General features: G+C 44.2%; 1 protein-coding gene across 2 annotated transcripts in view; it reads right to left on the bottom strand.

Moving 5' to 3' along the window:
• Positions 1–10108: 10108 nt before the first annotated feature.
• The window catches only part of SUPV3L1 (Suv3 like RNA helicase), a 54646-nt gene continuing 48570 nt past the window's right edge, over positions 10109–16184 (bottom strand). For both annotated transcript variants that reach the window (XM_073596468.1, XM_073596469.1), the window contains 2 exons: positions 12832–12980; positions 10109–10578 (listed from right to left, as the gene is read on the bottom strand). In XM_073596468.1, the coding sequence (XP_073452569.1) occupies positions 10167–10578; positions 12832–12980 (561 nt within the window). In that variant the 3' untranslated portion in view covers positions 10109–10166. The remainder of the gene's footprint in view (positions 10579–12831; positions 12981–16184) is intronic.

Raw genomic sequence — 16184 nt, forward strand, 5'->3', positions numbered from 1 at the left:
TGCCTTAGGCATTGGTGGTGGCGCCCAGAGCCAAAAATGTTCTTTCAAGCTATCAGCGTGATGATTGAGGAGGAAGAGGATAATTACTCAGGGATAGTCACTCAGCATCAGCATAGACAGTCTTTGAAGGGATCTGAGATTTAAAAAAAAATTATTCGGTTACATCAGCATCAGGTGCTTGGTAGCTGGTGGTGATCCAAGACTGATTCATTTTTATGAAGGTCAGTCGATCGACCGAGTCGGTGGACAGACGCACCCTGTAATCGATTACAAAGCCTCCAGCAGCACTGAATGTGCGTTCCGAAAGAACGCTGGATGCAGGACAGGCCAGTAGCTCAATTGCATACTGTGCAAGCTCTGGCCAGTGATCCATCCTCAAGACCCAGTAATCCAGAGGATTTTCGGTGGGAAAGGTGTCCAAGTCTGATCTTGCCCCTAGGTATTCCTGCACCATGTAAAACAGACGCTGGCGATGGTTGCTGGAACCGATCATACCTTGAGGCTGCGGACCAAAAAATTGTCTGAACGCATCGTTCAGACGGCCACCTTCTCCACCGCTCCTTCTTTGACTGACCGAAGCCTCAGCAACACGTTGTCCAGAAACAGGAGTTTGTAACCTCCCAGTCTCTGGGAACGCGTTGCACAGACCTTTCTACAAGGCCTCCCGAAGATGTTTCATCCTCTGCTCCCTCTGCGATGGCAAGATAAGGTCCGCAACCTTACCCTTGTAACATGGATCAAGGAGGGTTGCCAGCCAGTATTGGTCCTTCTCCTTGATACCATGAATACGAGGATCCTTACGCAGGCTTTGCAGGATCAGGGAGGCCATGTAGCGTAGGTTTGCTGAGGCATTCGGTCCGGAGTCCTCTGGGTCACTAAGGACGACATGGTCCGCAGCCACCTCCTCCCAGCCACGTACAAGTCCATGTGTTTCTTGGGACTGATCCCTTAAAGACTGCTGCTGATGCTGAGTGCCAGGCTCCACCTCCATACTGACACAATCTTCCTCCTCCTCCTCCTCCTCCTCGTCCTCTTCCTGTGTGATCGGCGGGCATGCAGAAACACTGTCTGGATAAAGGGGGCCTTGAGAGCTAAGGAAGTCCTCCTCTTCCTGCCTCTGTTCTGCCTCAAGTGCCCTGTCCATTATTCCACGCAGCGTGTGCTCCAACAGGTGGACAAGGGGGACAGTGTCACTGATGCATGCACTGTCACTGCTCACCATCCTCGTGGCCTCCTCAAATGGTGACAGGACAGTGCATGCATCCCTGATCATGGCCCACTGGCGTGGGGAAAAAAAACCAAGCTCCCCTGACCCTGTCCTGGTGCCATAGTCGCACAGGTACTCATTGATGGCCCTCTGGTGCGTGTGCAGCCGCTGCAGCATGGCCAACGTTGAGTTCCACCTGGTGGGCATGTCACAGATTAGGCGGTTCTTGGGCAGGTTAAACTCCTTTTGGAGGTCCGTCAGCCGAGCACTGGCATTATATGACCGGCGGAAATGCACACAGACTTTCCTGGCCTGCCTCAGGACATCCTGTAAGCCCGGGTACCTGCCCAAGAACTGCTGCACCACCAAGTTAAGGACGTGAGCCAAACAGGGCACATGGGTCATTTGTCCCTGTCGGAGGGCAGAGAGGAGGTTGGTGCCATTGCCGCAAACCACCATTCCTGCCTTAAGTTGGCGTGGCGTCAACCACCTCTGAACCTGCCCCTGCAGAGCTGACAGAACCTCTGCCCCAGTGTGGCTCCTGTCCCCCAAGCACACCAGCTCAAGCACCGCATGGCATCTTTTGGCCTGTGTACTTGCGTAGCCCCTTGAATGGCTACGGAGCACCGCTGGTTCCGAGGACAAAGCACAGGAAGAGGCCATGGAGGAAGAAGAAGAGGAGGGGGTGGAGGAGAGAGGTGTGTCACAATCATTAGCATTTTGGAGGCGTGGTGGTGGAACAACCTCCAACACTACTGCACCTTGTCCTGCATCCTTCCCAGCTGCCAGCAGAGTCACCCAATGCACCGTGAAACTTAAGTAACGTCCCTGTCCATGCCTGCTGGACCATGAGTCAGCGGTAATATGCACCTTACCGCTGACCGCCCTATCCAGCGAGGCATGGACATTGCCTTCCACATGCCGGTAGAGAGCCGGAATCGCCTTCCGTGAGAAAAAGTGCCGTTTAGGTACCTGCCACTGAGGAACCGCACATTCCACAAACTCACGGAACTGGGCAGAGTCTACCAACTGAAAAGGCAGCAGTTGAAGTGCTAGCAATTTTGCCAAGCTAGCATTCAACCGCTGCGCATGTGGATGGCTGGGAGCAAACTTCTTTCGGCGGTGCAGCAGCTGGGGCAGGGAAATTTGCCTGGTACAATCTGACGTCAGTGTACCAAAAGCAGATTGCCCACAAGTACTTGGCTGTGACACACCTAATTCTACACCTTCATTCCTCTCAGTGCAGGTCTCAGAGAGGACTGAAGGTATAGTGGGGTTGGAGATCTCAGCTGATGAGGAGCAAGGAGAGGTCCTCTTTGTTCTTTGGTGTGGGTCTTTTAGATACGCTTGCCAACGAACTGCATGGCAGGTCAACATATGTCTGGTCAAGCATGTGGTACCCAAGCGGGAGATGTTTTGGCCACGCGAGATACGCTTGAGACATATGTTGCAAATAGCAGCGGTGCGATCTGATGCACTTGTCTCAAAAAAGGCCCACACCAAAGAACTTTTTGAATAACGCGCAGAGACTGCAGCGCCCTGCACATGTGGAGCTTTGGGGTGTGATGCAGTTAATGTGCTGCCCTTAGGCTGGCCCCTGGAGGGCATCCTGCCTCGTTGGTGATGTGCCGCCTCCTCCTCGCTCCTATCAGGCACCCACGTTGAGTCAGTGACCTCATCATCCCCTCCCTCCTCATCACTGGAGCAAACCTGGCAGTATGCTGCAGCAGGGGGAGCATGACTGCCAGATTGCTGTCCTTCTTGGGCACCCCCTCTGTCTGCGCTCATGTTACTGCCTTCATCGAGCTCAGTATCATCATCAGAGCCTTCCAAACGCTGGGCATCCTCCTGGAGCATGTGCCCAACACTGTGGTCAAACAGTTCGAGGGACTCCTCAGGAGGACATGGTGGGGCTAGGGAAGGAGTCACTGATGACATTGAGCCAAGGGAAGAGGCCGCTGCTTTGCCAGACAAAGTACCCTGGGCATGGGTGAGAGAGGATGAGGAGGATGAGGACGGCTTGGTCATCCACTCGACCAAGTCTTCCGCATGTTGTGGCTCAACATGGCCAGCTGCCGAAAAAAAGCCCAAGCGTGTCCCACAGCCACATGCTGATGAGGATGCACCGTCTCCATGACCAGCACTAGACACAGAGCCTGCTTGCCCTCTCTTATTGGCTTGTGACTGTCTGCCTCTCCTTCTTGGCCTTCCAGACATACTAATGGCCTGTAGCTGCACTAAGCTGGGATAGAGATTATATATATATATATATACTGATACTGCAGCTAGCAAAATCAACTGCCTGCCTGTAGTATGAGAACACCACCAACCTTCTACAGGTAGCTTTAGCTGAACACTGTGAGGTGGACGCACCCCACTAACTTGTAGGTTTAGCTGAACACTGTGAGGTGGACGCACCACACTAACTTGTAGGTTTAGCTGAAGACTGTGAGCAGGACGCACCCCACTAACTTGTAGGTTTAGCTGAACACTGTGAGCAGGACGCACTGCACTAACTGTAAATAGTCTAGCTGCCTGACTGTGGTACTAATAGGATCAAAAGAACACCAGTAATTTTCTTCAGGTAGCTGTATATACTGTAATAAGACAAGCCTGCCTGTCAGTAAGAAGATAACAGGAACGGATCTAGCTGAACACTGAGGTGGATGCACCACACTAACTTGTAGGTTTAGCTGAACACTGTGAGCAGGACGCACCCCACTAACTTGTAGGTTTAGCTGAACACTGTGAGCAGGATGCACTGCACTAACTGTAAATAGTCTAGCTGCCTGACTGTGGTACTAATAGGATCAAAAGAACACCAGTAATTTTCTTCAGGTAGCTGTATATACTGTAACAAGACAAGCCTGCCTGTCAGTAAGAAGATAACAGGAACGGATCTAGCTGAACACTGTGAGCAGGACGCACTGCACTAACTTGTAGGTTTAGCTGAACACTGTGAGGTGGACGCACCACACTAACTTGTAGGTTTAGCTGAACACTGTGAGCAGGACGCACCTCACTAACTTGAAGGTTTAGCTGAACACTGAGCAGGACGCACCCCACTAACTTTTGTAGATTTAGCTGAACACTGTGAGCAGGACGCACTGCACTAACTGTAAATAGTCTAGCTGCCTGACTGTGGTACTAATAGGATCAAAAGAACACCAGTAATTTTCTTCAGGTAGCTGTATATACTGTAACAAGACAAGCCTGCCTGTCAGTAAGAAGATAACAGGAACGGATCTAGCTGAACACTGTGAGCAGGACGCACCGCACTAACTTTTGTAGGTTTAGCTGAACACTGTGAGGTGGACGCACCACACTAACTTGTAGGTTTAGCTGAACACTGTGAGCAGGACGCACCCTACTAACTTGTAGGTTTAGCTGAACACTGTGAGCAGGATGCACTGCACTAACTGTAAATAGTCTAGCTGCCCGACTGTGGTACTAATAGGATCAAAAGAACACCAGTAATTTTCTTCAGGTAGCTGTATATACTGTAACAAGACAAGCCTGCCTGTCAGTAAGAAGATAACAGGAACGGATCTAGCTGAACACTGTGAGCAGGACGCACCGCACTAACTTGAAGGTTTAGCTGAACACTGAGCAGGACGCACCCCACTAACTTTTGTAGGTTTAGCTGAACACTGTGAGCAGGACGCACTCAACTAACTGTAAATAGTCTAGCTGCCTGACTGTGGTACTAATAGGATCAAAAGAACACCAGTAATTTTCTTCAGGTAGCTGTATATACTGTAACAAGACAAGCCTGCCTGTCAGTAGGAAGATAACAGGAACGGATCTAGCTGAACACTGTGAGCAGGACGCACTGCACTAACTTGTAGGTTTAGCTGAACACTGTGAGGTGGACGCACCACACTAACTTGTAGGTTTAGCTGAACACTGTGAGCAGGATGCACTGCACTAACTGTAAATAGTCTAGCTGCCCGACTGTGGTACTAATAGGATCAAAAGAACACCAGTAATTTTCTTCAGGTAGCTGTATATACTGTAACAAGACAAGCCTGCCTGTCAGTAAGAAGATAACAGGAATGGATCTAGCTGAACACTGAGGTGGACGCACCACACTAACTTGTAGGTTTAGCTGAACACTGAGCAGGACGCACTGCACTAACTGTAAATAGTCTAGCTGCCTGACTGTGGTACTAATAGGATCAAAAGAACACCAGTAATTTTCTTCAGGTAGCTGCATATACTGTAACAAGACAAGCCTGCCTGTCAGTAAGAAGATAACAGGAACGGATCTAGCTGAACACTGTGAGCAGGACGCACTGCACTAACTGTAAATAGTCTAGCTGCCTGACTGTGGTACTAATAGGATCAAAGGAACACCAGTAATTTTCTTCAGGTAGCTGTAAATACTGTAACAAGACAAGCCTGCCTGTCAGTAGGAGGATAACAAGAACGGATCTAGCTAAACTGAATACAGTGTATATATATATATATATATATATATATATATATATATATATATATGCAACACCTGGGATGCATATGCATATATATATATATATATATATATATATATATATATATATATATATATATATACACACACACAATACACTGTAAGTGCAGCTAACTAACTGACTGTTCTGCCTAATCTATCTAACTCAAATCAAATGTCACTGTCTGTCTCTCTCTCTCAATGAACGCTGGAACACACACTACACAGGGCCGCCGTGCAGGCGGCCTTATATAGTGTGGGGCGTTTACTAAATCCCCTGAGCCATAATTGGCCAAAGCCTCCTTGGCTTTGGCCAATTACGGCTCTCTGTTCAGGCGGCGCTGTGATTGGCCAAGCATGCGGGTCATAGTGCATGCTTGGCCAATCATCAGCCAGCAATGCACTGCGATGCCGCAGTGAATTATGGGCCGTGACGCGCCACACGAATTTGGCGCGAACGGCCCATATCGTTCGCAATTCGACGAACGATCGAACAGCCGATGTTCGAGTCGAACATGGGTTCGACTCGAACGCGAAGCTCATTCCTATTCCTCAGCCACTGCTTGTCTGTGCAGTACCGCATGTGGCCAGAGATGCGAGGGCGCCGGAAAAGCTCAGAGACACTTGAGAACGGAGTTTTTACGAGCGTCTCCAAGCATCACCGGCACCCCCGAACCTCTGGCCAAATGCAGTACTGCACACCCCAGCGGCTTGAATTCTGCTTAGCTTGCGAGACAATGCTCGCAAAGACAGTCAGGATTTAAAAAAATAAATTGCTCGTATTGCGAAAAGCTCGTAAACCGCGTTATTTGCAATCCGAGGTTCCACTGTACCTCATTTCACAGCTCTTCTCAGCAATCACACGATCGGCTGGCTCTCTACTCTCCCGAGTGATGTCAGCAGGGAAATCTCTGCCCTGCCCGCGGCATCTATCAGATGGGGGGGAGAATAAAGCCAGCCGATCATGTGATCGCTGAGAAGAGCTGTGAAATTAGGTATAGCAGGCTTTTTTTTTTTTTTTTTTTTTTTTTATATATATCACTCACACAGGGGCACACAGGATTAGAACACAGAGGAGATGGTATGAAGATGTGAACGTGGCTTAGCAACCACTTTAATGCATAGAATGCATTAAGATAAAAAACCTTCTGCCTTTACAACCACTTTAGGAATGTTCACAAAAATTGTGTGAATATTCACTTCAATTATTCATTTACACGCAGGAAAATAGGTAAACAGGGATTTCATTTTCACACAACTGGACAAATAAAGAAGTAATTTTGAACACAAGATTATTTTGTGTGAACATTAATCACTTGCCACCCGCCATATAGCAATATGACGTCGGCAAAATGGTTGCGATATCCTGACCGGACATCATATGACGTCGCCAGGATATCAAGCCACTGCACTACCCCGGGGGCACGCATTGCGGCGATCGGAGTTTCGGTGTGTCAGTCTGACAAACCGCAACTCCGATCTAAGTAAAAAGTCTGACGGAGACTCTACCACGTGATCAGCTGTGTCCAATCACGGCTGATCACAATGTAAACAGGAAGAGCTGTTGATCGGCTTTTTCTCACTCGCGTCTGTCATACGCGAGTAGAGGAGAGCTGATCGGCTGCTCCTCTGACGGGGGGGGGGGGTCTGTTCTGATTATCAGCGAAGCCCCCCCGAGGATGCCCACAATGGACCCCCAGGGATGCCCTCCACTAGTCGCCACCAGGTATGCCACCCATGGCCACCAGGGATGCCAATCAGTGCTGCCCATCAGTACCATCCATTAGTGTACATCAGTGCCGCCTTTCAGTGCCCATCTGTGCCACCTTTCAGTGCCACATATTAGTGCCACCTCATCAGTGAAGCAGAAAACTTACTTATTTACAAAGTTTTCAAAAAAAAAAAAAAAAAAAAAAGTTTTTCAAAATGTTTGTTTTTTTTAGCAGAAAATAAAAACCCCAGAGATGATCAAATACCACCAAAAGAAAGCTCTATTTGTGGGAACAAAATGATAAAAATTTAGTTTGGGTACAGTGTAGCATGACCGCGCAATTGTCATTCAAAATGCGACAGCGCTGAAAGCTGAAAATTGGTCTGGGCAGGAAGGTGTATAAGTGCCCTGTATTGAAGTGGTTAAATACTTTAGGCAATCAGCCTCACTGCACAAGTATGACATTCCTATGAAGTGTAGAACAGCTATTGTGGAATACAGAACACGCTTATCCTGGAATACAAGACTAAGGCAGACTAGCCTTTGTGCTCACGTAAGATCTATTGAGCATCAACACAAAGGTCTAATGACCTAATCAAAAGCCTAAGTCTAGCTTAGAGGACAAAGTACAAGGCAATGAGTAAACAGACACAATGCCATAAGAATATACAGAAAATCTAGTGTTTAGCCATGAAATATCCTTGTATTAAATCTGTGAACTACAAGCACTTTCTACATGCAGTTCAATAATGTATATTACCTATAAATATGTGAACATTGTGTTGTGAAACAAAAAAAGAAAAAAGAAAAAAAAAAAAAAAGTTTTTTTACTTGCTGGAAAATCGTTTTCTTGAAGTCCACTTACTTAGAGACACAGGAATTCAGATACAGATGCCTACAGAAAGACTGGACACTAGCAAAACAGAAAAACTGTAAACCAACTCTAGTATACAGTAATCCTTCCTCTAACCAGCATACTCCAGTTCGTAGCCCACAATACCAAGAGCATGAACAGAAATACAGAGGGATGGGAATGGTGTTCCTGAATAAACTGCTAGTAAAGGTTTTTTACTTTAGTAACAGAAATCCCTTTTTCTTTGTCCATTGAGGAACATAGTAATTCCCATATAGTCAGGACATCCAAAAGCAGTCAAAGTGAGGGTGGGCAACACAGGACCAACCTCCAAAAGGCTCAGAAAAAAAAAAAATTAGGCCCAAATTTGAAACTGGATAAGGTCAAGCCCTGTGTCAGAAAGGGGGAACCTGCTGCTTCCACTCTACATGGAGAAATACCACAGACAGCAAGTGTAGTGGATGTCTTTGCAGCTCTAAAAGTGCTAGAGAAAGCAGGCTGATCCTCCAAATGTAGGGTAGTACGCATTGCATAAATTAGATCCATAATAACCCCTTGTAATTTGTAGATGACAGCAGGAAACTTCCAGGCACAAAGGAATGTCTCTTCAGAGATAAATTATAGGGACTCTGAATCGGAGTCAGGGATGGTGACAACAACCAGTAGCCCAGCCTGTTCTATGGCCTTGGGGAGGTCAGTGATAGACTCTGCATTGGCATGGCACTGGGGTGCATTTTCAGACCTCCCCCTCCTCCTCCCTTTAATAGTTGATAACCAAAAATTTTGAGAAACAATTCTATAAACAAATATATTTAGAACCAAGTCATAGTTAAAAGGATAAGTTCACCTTTTGTAACATGTTACACCCATATTCTGGGTGTAACATGTTACAAATCCACTGGCCTTTGCATCCCCCTGCTCACAAGCCGAGCCCGCCCGGCCGCATCATTCATTCACAGAGTTCTGTGAATGGAAAGCTACAAGGTGCCTTTGCGGCTGTCAGCTTGTAGTTCTCAATGAACTACCTTGACAAAGCAAGATATGTGTGAGACGCTCAGGCTGTATGGGAATGAAGTCCTGTGCCCACTGCTGTGAGTGCTGGCCGGGAAGGGAGCTCGTCTAAGCACCAGGCAATGATAGAGCGTGATAGGTGTCCTGGGAGCCGCACATCAAGTCAAAGTCTGCTATGTGAAAGTGAATCGCAGTCTCAGCCTGGACCCCTGCCAGCCCACGCACCGAGCACATAGAATATTTGCATTTTGGCCTTATTAGACTCCTGCACACTTGTTTCTTTGCTTACACTTTGCAAGAGGCTGGCCATTTAAAACCTCCTTACAACCAGATTTTCTATGGTTGTTCTGTGTATGCACTTCCTTAAACACACAACCTCTATGACCAGCCCTTCACACACTTAATATTCCTTTTTTCACAGAGTGGTGGCCGATGATGCATTTAATCGCCCCTTCCACCTGGAGACCCTATCCCCATGAGTAAGTTCCGGTGGGCGAAATGAAACGCGTTGGATGCATGGCTTGATGGGGGTCCAGTGTGAGACTGCCATTCACTATCACACAGCAGGCTTTGAGTTTACGTGCGGCTCACGGGACACCTATCACTCTAAATGAACTACCATGGTGCTATTTAGCAGGTAGTTCATTAAGGCCTCCTGTTCGTGTGCAAGTGCCTGTCCATACGATGTATGGGCAGACAGCTTACACACACAGTCTGCAAGAGCCCTGCATCGCACCCACTATCTACTGATCACTGGCGCAATGCTTTCCTGGCTCCCTATAACAAAAACTAAAACTTATCATTTAAACAGGAGATCACTTGAAAATGATGTCATAATAAAAAAACCTGAACAACTTTGATATACAATCTTTTTATTTTGTACAATAAAAAAATAAAAATTGTTTAAATGGCACTATTTCTTCTTTCTTGTCTTCTTAAAATTGTCCATATCATAGTATGTCCCTCTAGTGTGGCTTCCATGGTCATTCTGGCGATTCAACCATTCTTGTTGAAGCTGCTTTAGCATGCTTGGTGTAAGGAGTCCGTCCTTAACTAACTTGGAGGTGAGGGACCCACTTTGTACTTCTGAATTTATTGGAGTCCGCCTACTTCCCCTGTTCCCCTTCTGTACAGTTCTTGAGTTCTCATCTGTAGGTGCCTCACGAGGTAGAACAGTGCCCTCCATCACATGAAGACTAGATGCAGCTTCTGATGCTCTGATGAGTTTAGTAATGTTATAAACACCATTCTGAATAATTGCATCTAGCTCTTTTTGTATGGACCTTACAAGCCCAGCATGTGGAAACATATCCATAAAACGGTAACTGGGTAGAAAAAAAAAAAAAAAAAGAAGAAGAAATTATTAAATGATGGCGTCAAAAATAAAAGGCCCCATTCACGCTTGAAGCTACAAATGCTCAACATCCAAAATCCCATGGTTTTCAATTATGCCTGTTCACACCTGAGTGTAATGCCTTTGCCCGAGCTGAAGTACATGTACATGCAATGTGCAGCGCATTCCTGTGCGATTCCTGGCGTGATCTGGCCCTTAAACAAATTTTGTTGCAAATTCCTACCTTTTTTCTGTTCTGAAGAAAATACTGTTTACTTCACCAAGTCCTTTCAAGACTGATTCCTGAATGGGAAGGTAAACCTTCATTATAATCACCTGATGCACTTTCAGTTTTCTAATGGAGGTCCGTTGCACTGCATACCTTTAGGGCCCGTCCACACCACATGCAGTGCAGTGCTTTTTTTTTCTGCATCAAAAAGGCATCGGAAAGTAGGTTATATGGGTTCCAATGGCGTAATTCACACCAGTGCAGTGCATTACAATGCTTTTGAGTTCCAGGAAATAAAAAATACAACATTCTGCTTTTTTCCTGTACAGAACTGTACTGGAACATGTTAAAAAGCATGAAAATGCATAAAAACGCACCAGACCCCAGTCCAATGTAAAAAAGGAAACAAAAAAAAAAAACACAGGGCAAAAGCAAGAAAAAGCATCTGGAATGCATCCGGAAATACATCAAAAATACACTGGAATGCATAAAAAAAAAAAAAAAAAAAAACCCGTAGCAACGCATCCAGAGATCTAGAGGATTTTTTTTTTGGTGTGAACGGGCAACTTAGATGGCAAGCCTTACATAACCAAAAATAAAATTCCTACTGTAGGGGTTGCTTAAAATTTTACTTGCATCTTTTAGTAGACTTCTCAGAAAATCACTAATCTGAGAAGCAGAAAATGGCACTCCTGGGGGTATTCTCCAAACCAACAAATTGCCATATTACACTGAATTTTATTCAGTGTAAAATGACAGCTGGGTGGGAGACCTATTACCCTGTGTGCACGTGTCTATAACCACCTCCCAGGATCGGCCGTGCTCACCGGCCTGCTGCTGGCACCATGTGATCGCTGTGACCAATCACATGACATTTGTACACAATGAATGGCTTGGTTTCATGTCATTCATTGTGTACTACAGTGTTGATATCGACAATTGGTCAGTGATCACAAGGTACAGACAGGGCCAATCAAAGCCCATCTGTACCATGTAATTAGCTGTGGCCAATCACAGCTAGTCACAATAGTAAACACTAAATTAATGAATTTCATTCAGAAAAAAAAAAATGGCTGCTTATAAGTGAAATAAATTCACTGTTATAAGCAGATCATAGTGTGTAGAATAAAATTAAAAAAAAAAAAAAAAAAATCATGATCACTGCTGTATTGCTCTGGACACTGTATGTAAAAAAAAAAAAAAAAAGAAAAAAAAGATGTGATAAATAAAGTATAATTTTTTTTTTTTCATACAGTCAGTGTCCCTGATCATCGCCACACCAGTTATATGATAATGCTGTACTGCACTGGTGACAGTAATTTTTTTTTTTTTAAATTGTGAAAAAAACCTGGTGTTTCGGTTTTATAATTTTTTTTTTAAATTGTTACAAAAAACTACCACTTTAAAAAAACTCACCATGGCTGTTACTAAATACCTTGGTCTGTTCTACTATCCAAAAATGGGTCATTTGTACTGTTCTGGCATTTTGGGCCTCAAGAAATGATAGGCCGTCAGTACATCAGGTATGATCGAGTTTCACACATAGATACTAATATAAAAATATATACATACACATATACACACACACATATATACATATATATACACACACACACACACACACACTACACTCACTATAGTTTGTGGACTCTATAGCTTTCCTACAGACCAAGCAATATACAGTGCATCCGGAAAGTATTCACAGAGCTTCACTTTTTCCATATTTTGTTATGTTGCAGGCTCAGCCTTATTCCAAAATGGATTAAATTGATTATTTTCCTTACAATTTTACAAATACTCCATAATGACAATGCAAAATACATTTTTTATAAATCTTTGTAAATTTTTTTTTGCCAAAAAGGCACCTGGAGGACTCATGTCAATAAAAAGAAATTAGTTACAACTAACATCCTGCAGCAGAATGCAGGATGATTTTTTCATTTTTATTTATTTATTTTACATAAGGCACTACCAGATTTCTTCTTGCTCTGATTAGCTAACTGCAACTGGACTCACCTTAACCACAAATAGAGATCCAAGATATCATGAACAGATTCCAGATGCATTAAGTCTTTAATGCTTTTGGGAGAGGAAACAGGCCAGTGTACATGCTTACAGATCCACTGGAAAGTTAGAGGCTCATTCCTGCTGAACTGTCGCGCAAACTAGACAAGAAGAGAAAAAATAAAAAATAAAGGATTTTTGACTTACCTGTAACATACTTTTCTTGAAGTACAGTACAAGATACACACCAATATTCCTACACACAGGGTAATATGCAGCCACTTTCAGGTGACCTACAAACATAACTTTGAAAAGCCCATATAACCCCTCCAACTCTCGGCAGCCCTGGTTTTGTGGCAAGCAATTAGAGGAAAACACCAGGCAGAGGGTAGGGTTGCCCGAGACCTGTAGTGTATTTCCAAGAAATTTTTTACAAGAAAGTTTAAAAAAAAAAAAAAAATATCCTTTCCTAATCATAGAGTATAGGACACAAGCTCCACCAGCATTAGGCACTGGGACATTCCCAAGCAATACTACTGTGGGGTACCCAACACAGCAAACATTGCCATTAGGCCCATAAAGTAATAAACATAGGAATCTGCACCCAACTTGGCGAGCACCTTGTTCCCAAACTGGTGTCCACAGAAGACTGAATGTCAACTTGGTAAAACCTAACAAATGTGTTAACAGAAGACCAGCTAGCCTTGCAAATCTGATAAACAGATGTCTGATGCCAAAAAACCCATGAGGCACCGAAAGACTTAGTCATGTTACTATGAAAAAGAACAACCATGCTTTTCAAGGCATAAATATTAGAGATAACCTGCTTAATTGACCTAGCAATGGTGGAACAAGACACAAGCAGCCCAAGCGAGAACCCTCTGGCAAGACAAAGAGAATATCCGAGCAACAGATAGAAACAGTGGCTGAGAGGTAAACCTGCACTACACTTTCCACAGCCAAACAATGGAGGGAAAAGGTTTTGGAATAATTAGAAGCAGGGCAAAGTGAGCAGAGGTCTAAAAACAACCTTGTTCCTATGGAACACAGGGAAAGACTCTCACCAACATGACACAATTAAAAAAAAAAAAAACACACCGCACATTGAAAGTAGGGAATGTCATCACTGGGCTCAAAAGGGGCCTCTGGAGAACCAATAAAGCCAGAATAAGATCCCACGGAGACATTGGGGGACAAATAGGGCTATCCACTGTACAATAGCTTTGGTCAGAGAGTGAAGGTCTCTGAAAGAAAATACCTAGGACTGAGATTTGACCCATGAGGGTACTCAAGGCCTAGCGCTGATCCAGACTGGAGAAAAGACAGGATACATTCAACAGAGTACTCTCCAGGAAATAATTTGCCTTCCTCACACAATGTGAAGTAAGCCCTCCCATGTGCGATGACAGATTTCTAAAAAGTTCACTGGCCCTTATAACATGTCAGGACAGTTGGGGAAGAATCCATGGAGAGTCTCTGAGGGAACCGCTTGGCAACCCGATTAGGTGCTTCCTTTCGCCAAAGAGTGCTTCCTGCCCTCCAAACCGTTCCGAGCAGACCGTGAGCTAATACCAGCCCTTTTTACCCCAATCATCGTACACAGAGAGGATGCGAGGTAAACTCCAAAGGAATAACTGTTTATTGCAACTCAGACACATACTTTATACTTCACAGGAAGATATTCCCCTCCTGATCTTATTACCCTAACAATACAAACTGTAAAACTGGAAAATAATTAACATAGCCAAACAGCCAACATATACTATAAACATTAAAGTGGTTGTAAACCCCATTCATGAAATCTAAATTGGTCATAGATATCTGTAGTGTATACTTATCTCTTTCCAAAGCTCCCATGTCTTTCTGCTGCTTCGTTCCTCTGTTATCAGCATGATAACTTCTGACAAGTTCTGACACAGGAGATAAAAGCAGCTGGAAATTTGTTGCAGGGAGGGAACTTACAGATATATAAGCAGAGAGCTTTTGTCTATTCATACTGCAACTTCCTTCTTTCCTCTGCCTCTGTGGGGTGGGGGTGTGTGCCTTTCCTCCAATCAGCTCTCACACAGTGTATGCCCAGACTCCACAGCACTGCTGAAACAGTAAGAAACATTTCTAACACCATGTGGACTTTCTAAAGAATGTAGAAAGCGGAAGACAGCAGATATACATGTAAAACTTATGTAGGGAGATTTGTTTAATCTCTGTGCATCATCTGAGGGCATTCACTTCACTGGGTATAGGAGAGGGTTTACATCCACTTTAAGTTAAACTAGCCACCTGAGTGACTCAGTGCCCACTAAGACTATTCGGCACCAAGCCCCCCACCCCGGATATATAGTACATTACACATCATCATAAACCTACATCCCATAATGGTTGGATAACAAGGTAGAGTGGACTATCAATCACCTCTGCAAGAGATGATTAGACAGATAGAAACAATAGGTGACTTATTTAGCACAAATAACAATGGGTGAAAGACACTTAGGAGTTAGATTCCCAGTGTCTGGATTCAAGTCCATGTCTCCCCTAAACACACAAAGTAACATTACTCCAATGGTCCCCCCCAGGCACACACCTCCCAAAGAGCAGTGCTCTCTTAAAAGCCAGGGCCCATAGTCAGAAGAGGCTAGCCTGCAGTCCCCTTCAAAAGCCTCTGTCCCAGGTGAGTCTGTCACAGTCTCCAAGAAGCCGGATGATATAAAAGTACAATGGTCTTCTAGACCATTCAGTTACACCAGGATAGAGCTGCACGATTCTGGCCAAAATGAGAATCACAATTTTCTTGCTTAGAATAAAAAGATCACGATACTCGCGACGTAAAATCTTTCACAGTATACAAAAAAAAAAAAAAATGGGCTAACTTTACTGGTTAAATTTTTTTTTTTAAATTCATTAAAGTAAATTTTTTCCAAAAGAAATTGCATTTGAAAGACCTCTGTGCAAATACAGTGTGACATAAAATATTGCAACAACCACCATTTTATTCTCTAGGGTGTCTACTAAAAAAATATATATGTTTAGGGGTTCTAAGTAATTTTCTAGCAAAAAAAAAAAAAAATGATTTTAACTTGAAACCAACAAATGTCAGACAAAGGTTTAGTGTTTAAGTGGTTAAACTTTTTTCACTTACACAGGAAGTCTATTCTATTGACAAATTGTTACAATGTTTATACTCAAGTTCAACTGATAAAGAATGTTTTGTTTCTTGGCAGACTGACTGGTTTTTCTCTTCCTTTCTTTTGAGGGCTGTGGCTTCAGAAGAGCAGAGAGAATTCTTTGCATAGAAAGAATTGTGAAACACTTTAGTCAAGATCACGATAATGATTCTTGACGATTAATCACGATAACGATTCTTGACG

This window comes from Aquarana catesbeiana, linkage group LG08, assembly GCF_042186555.1.
Source record: "Aquarana catesbeiana isolate 2022-GZ linkage group LG08, ASM4218655v1, whole genome shotgun sequence".
Taxonomy (NCBI): domain Eukaryota; kingdom Metazoa; phylum Chordata; class Amphibia; order Anura; family Ranidae; genus Aquarana; species Aquarana catesbeiana.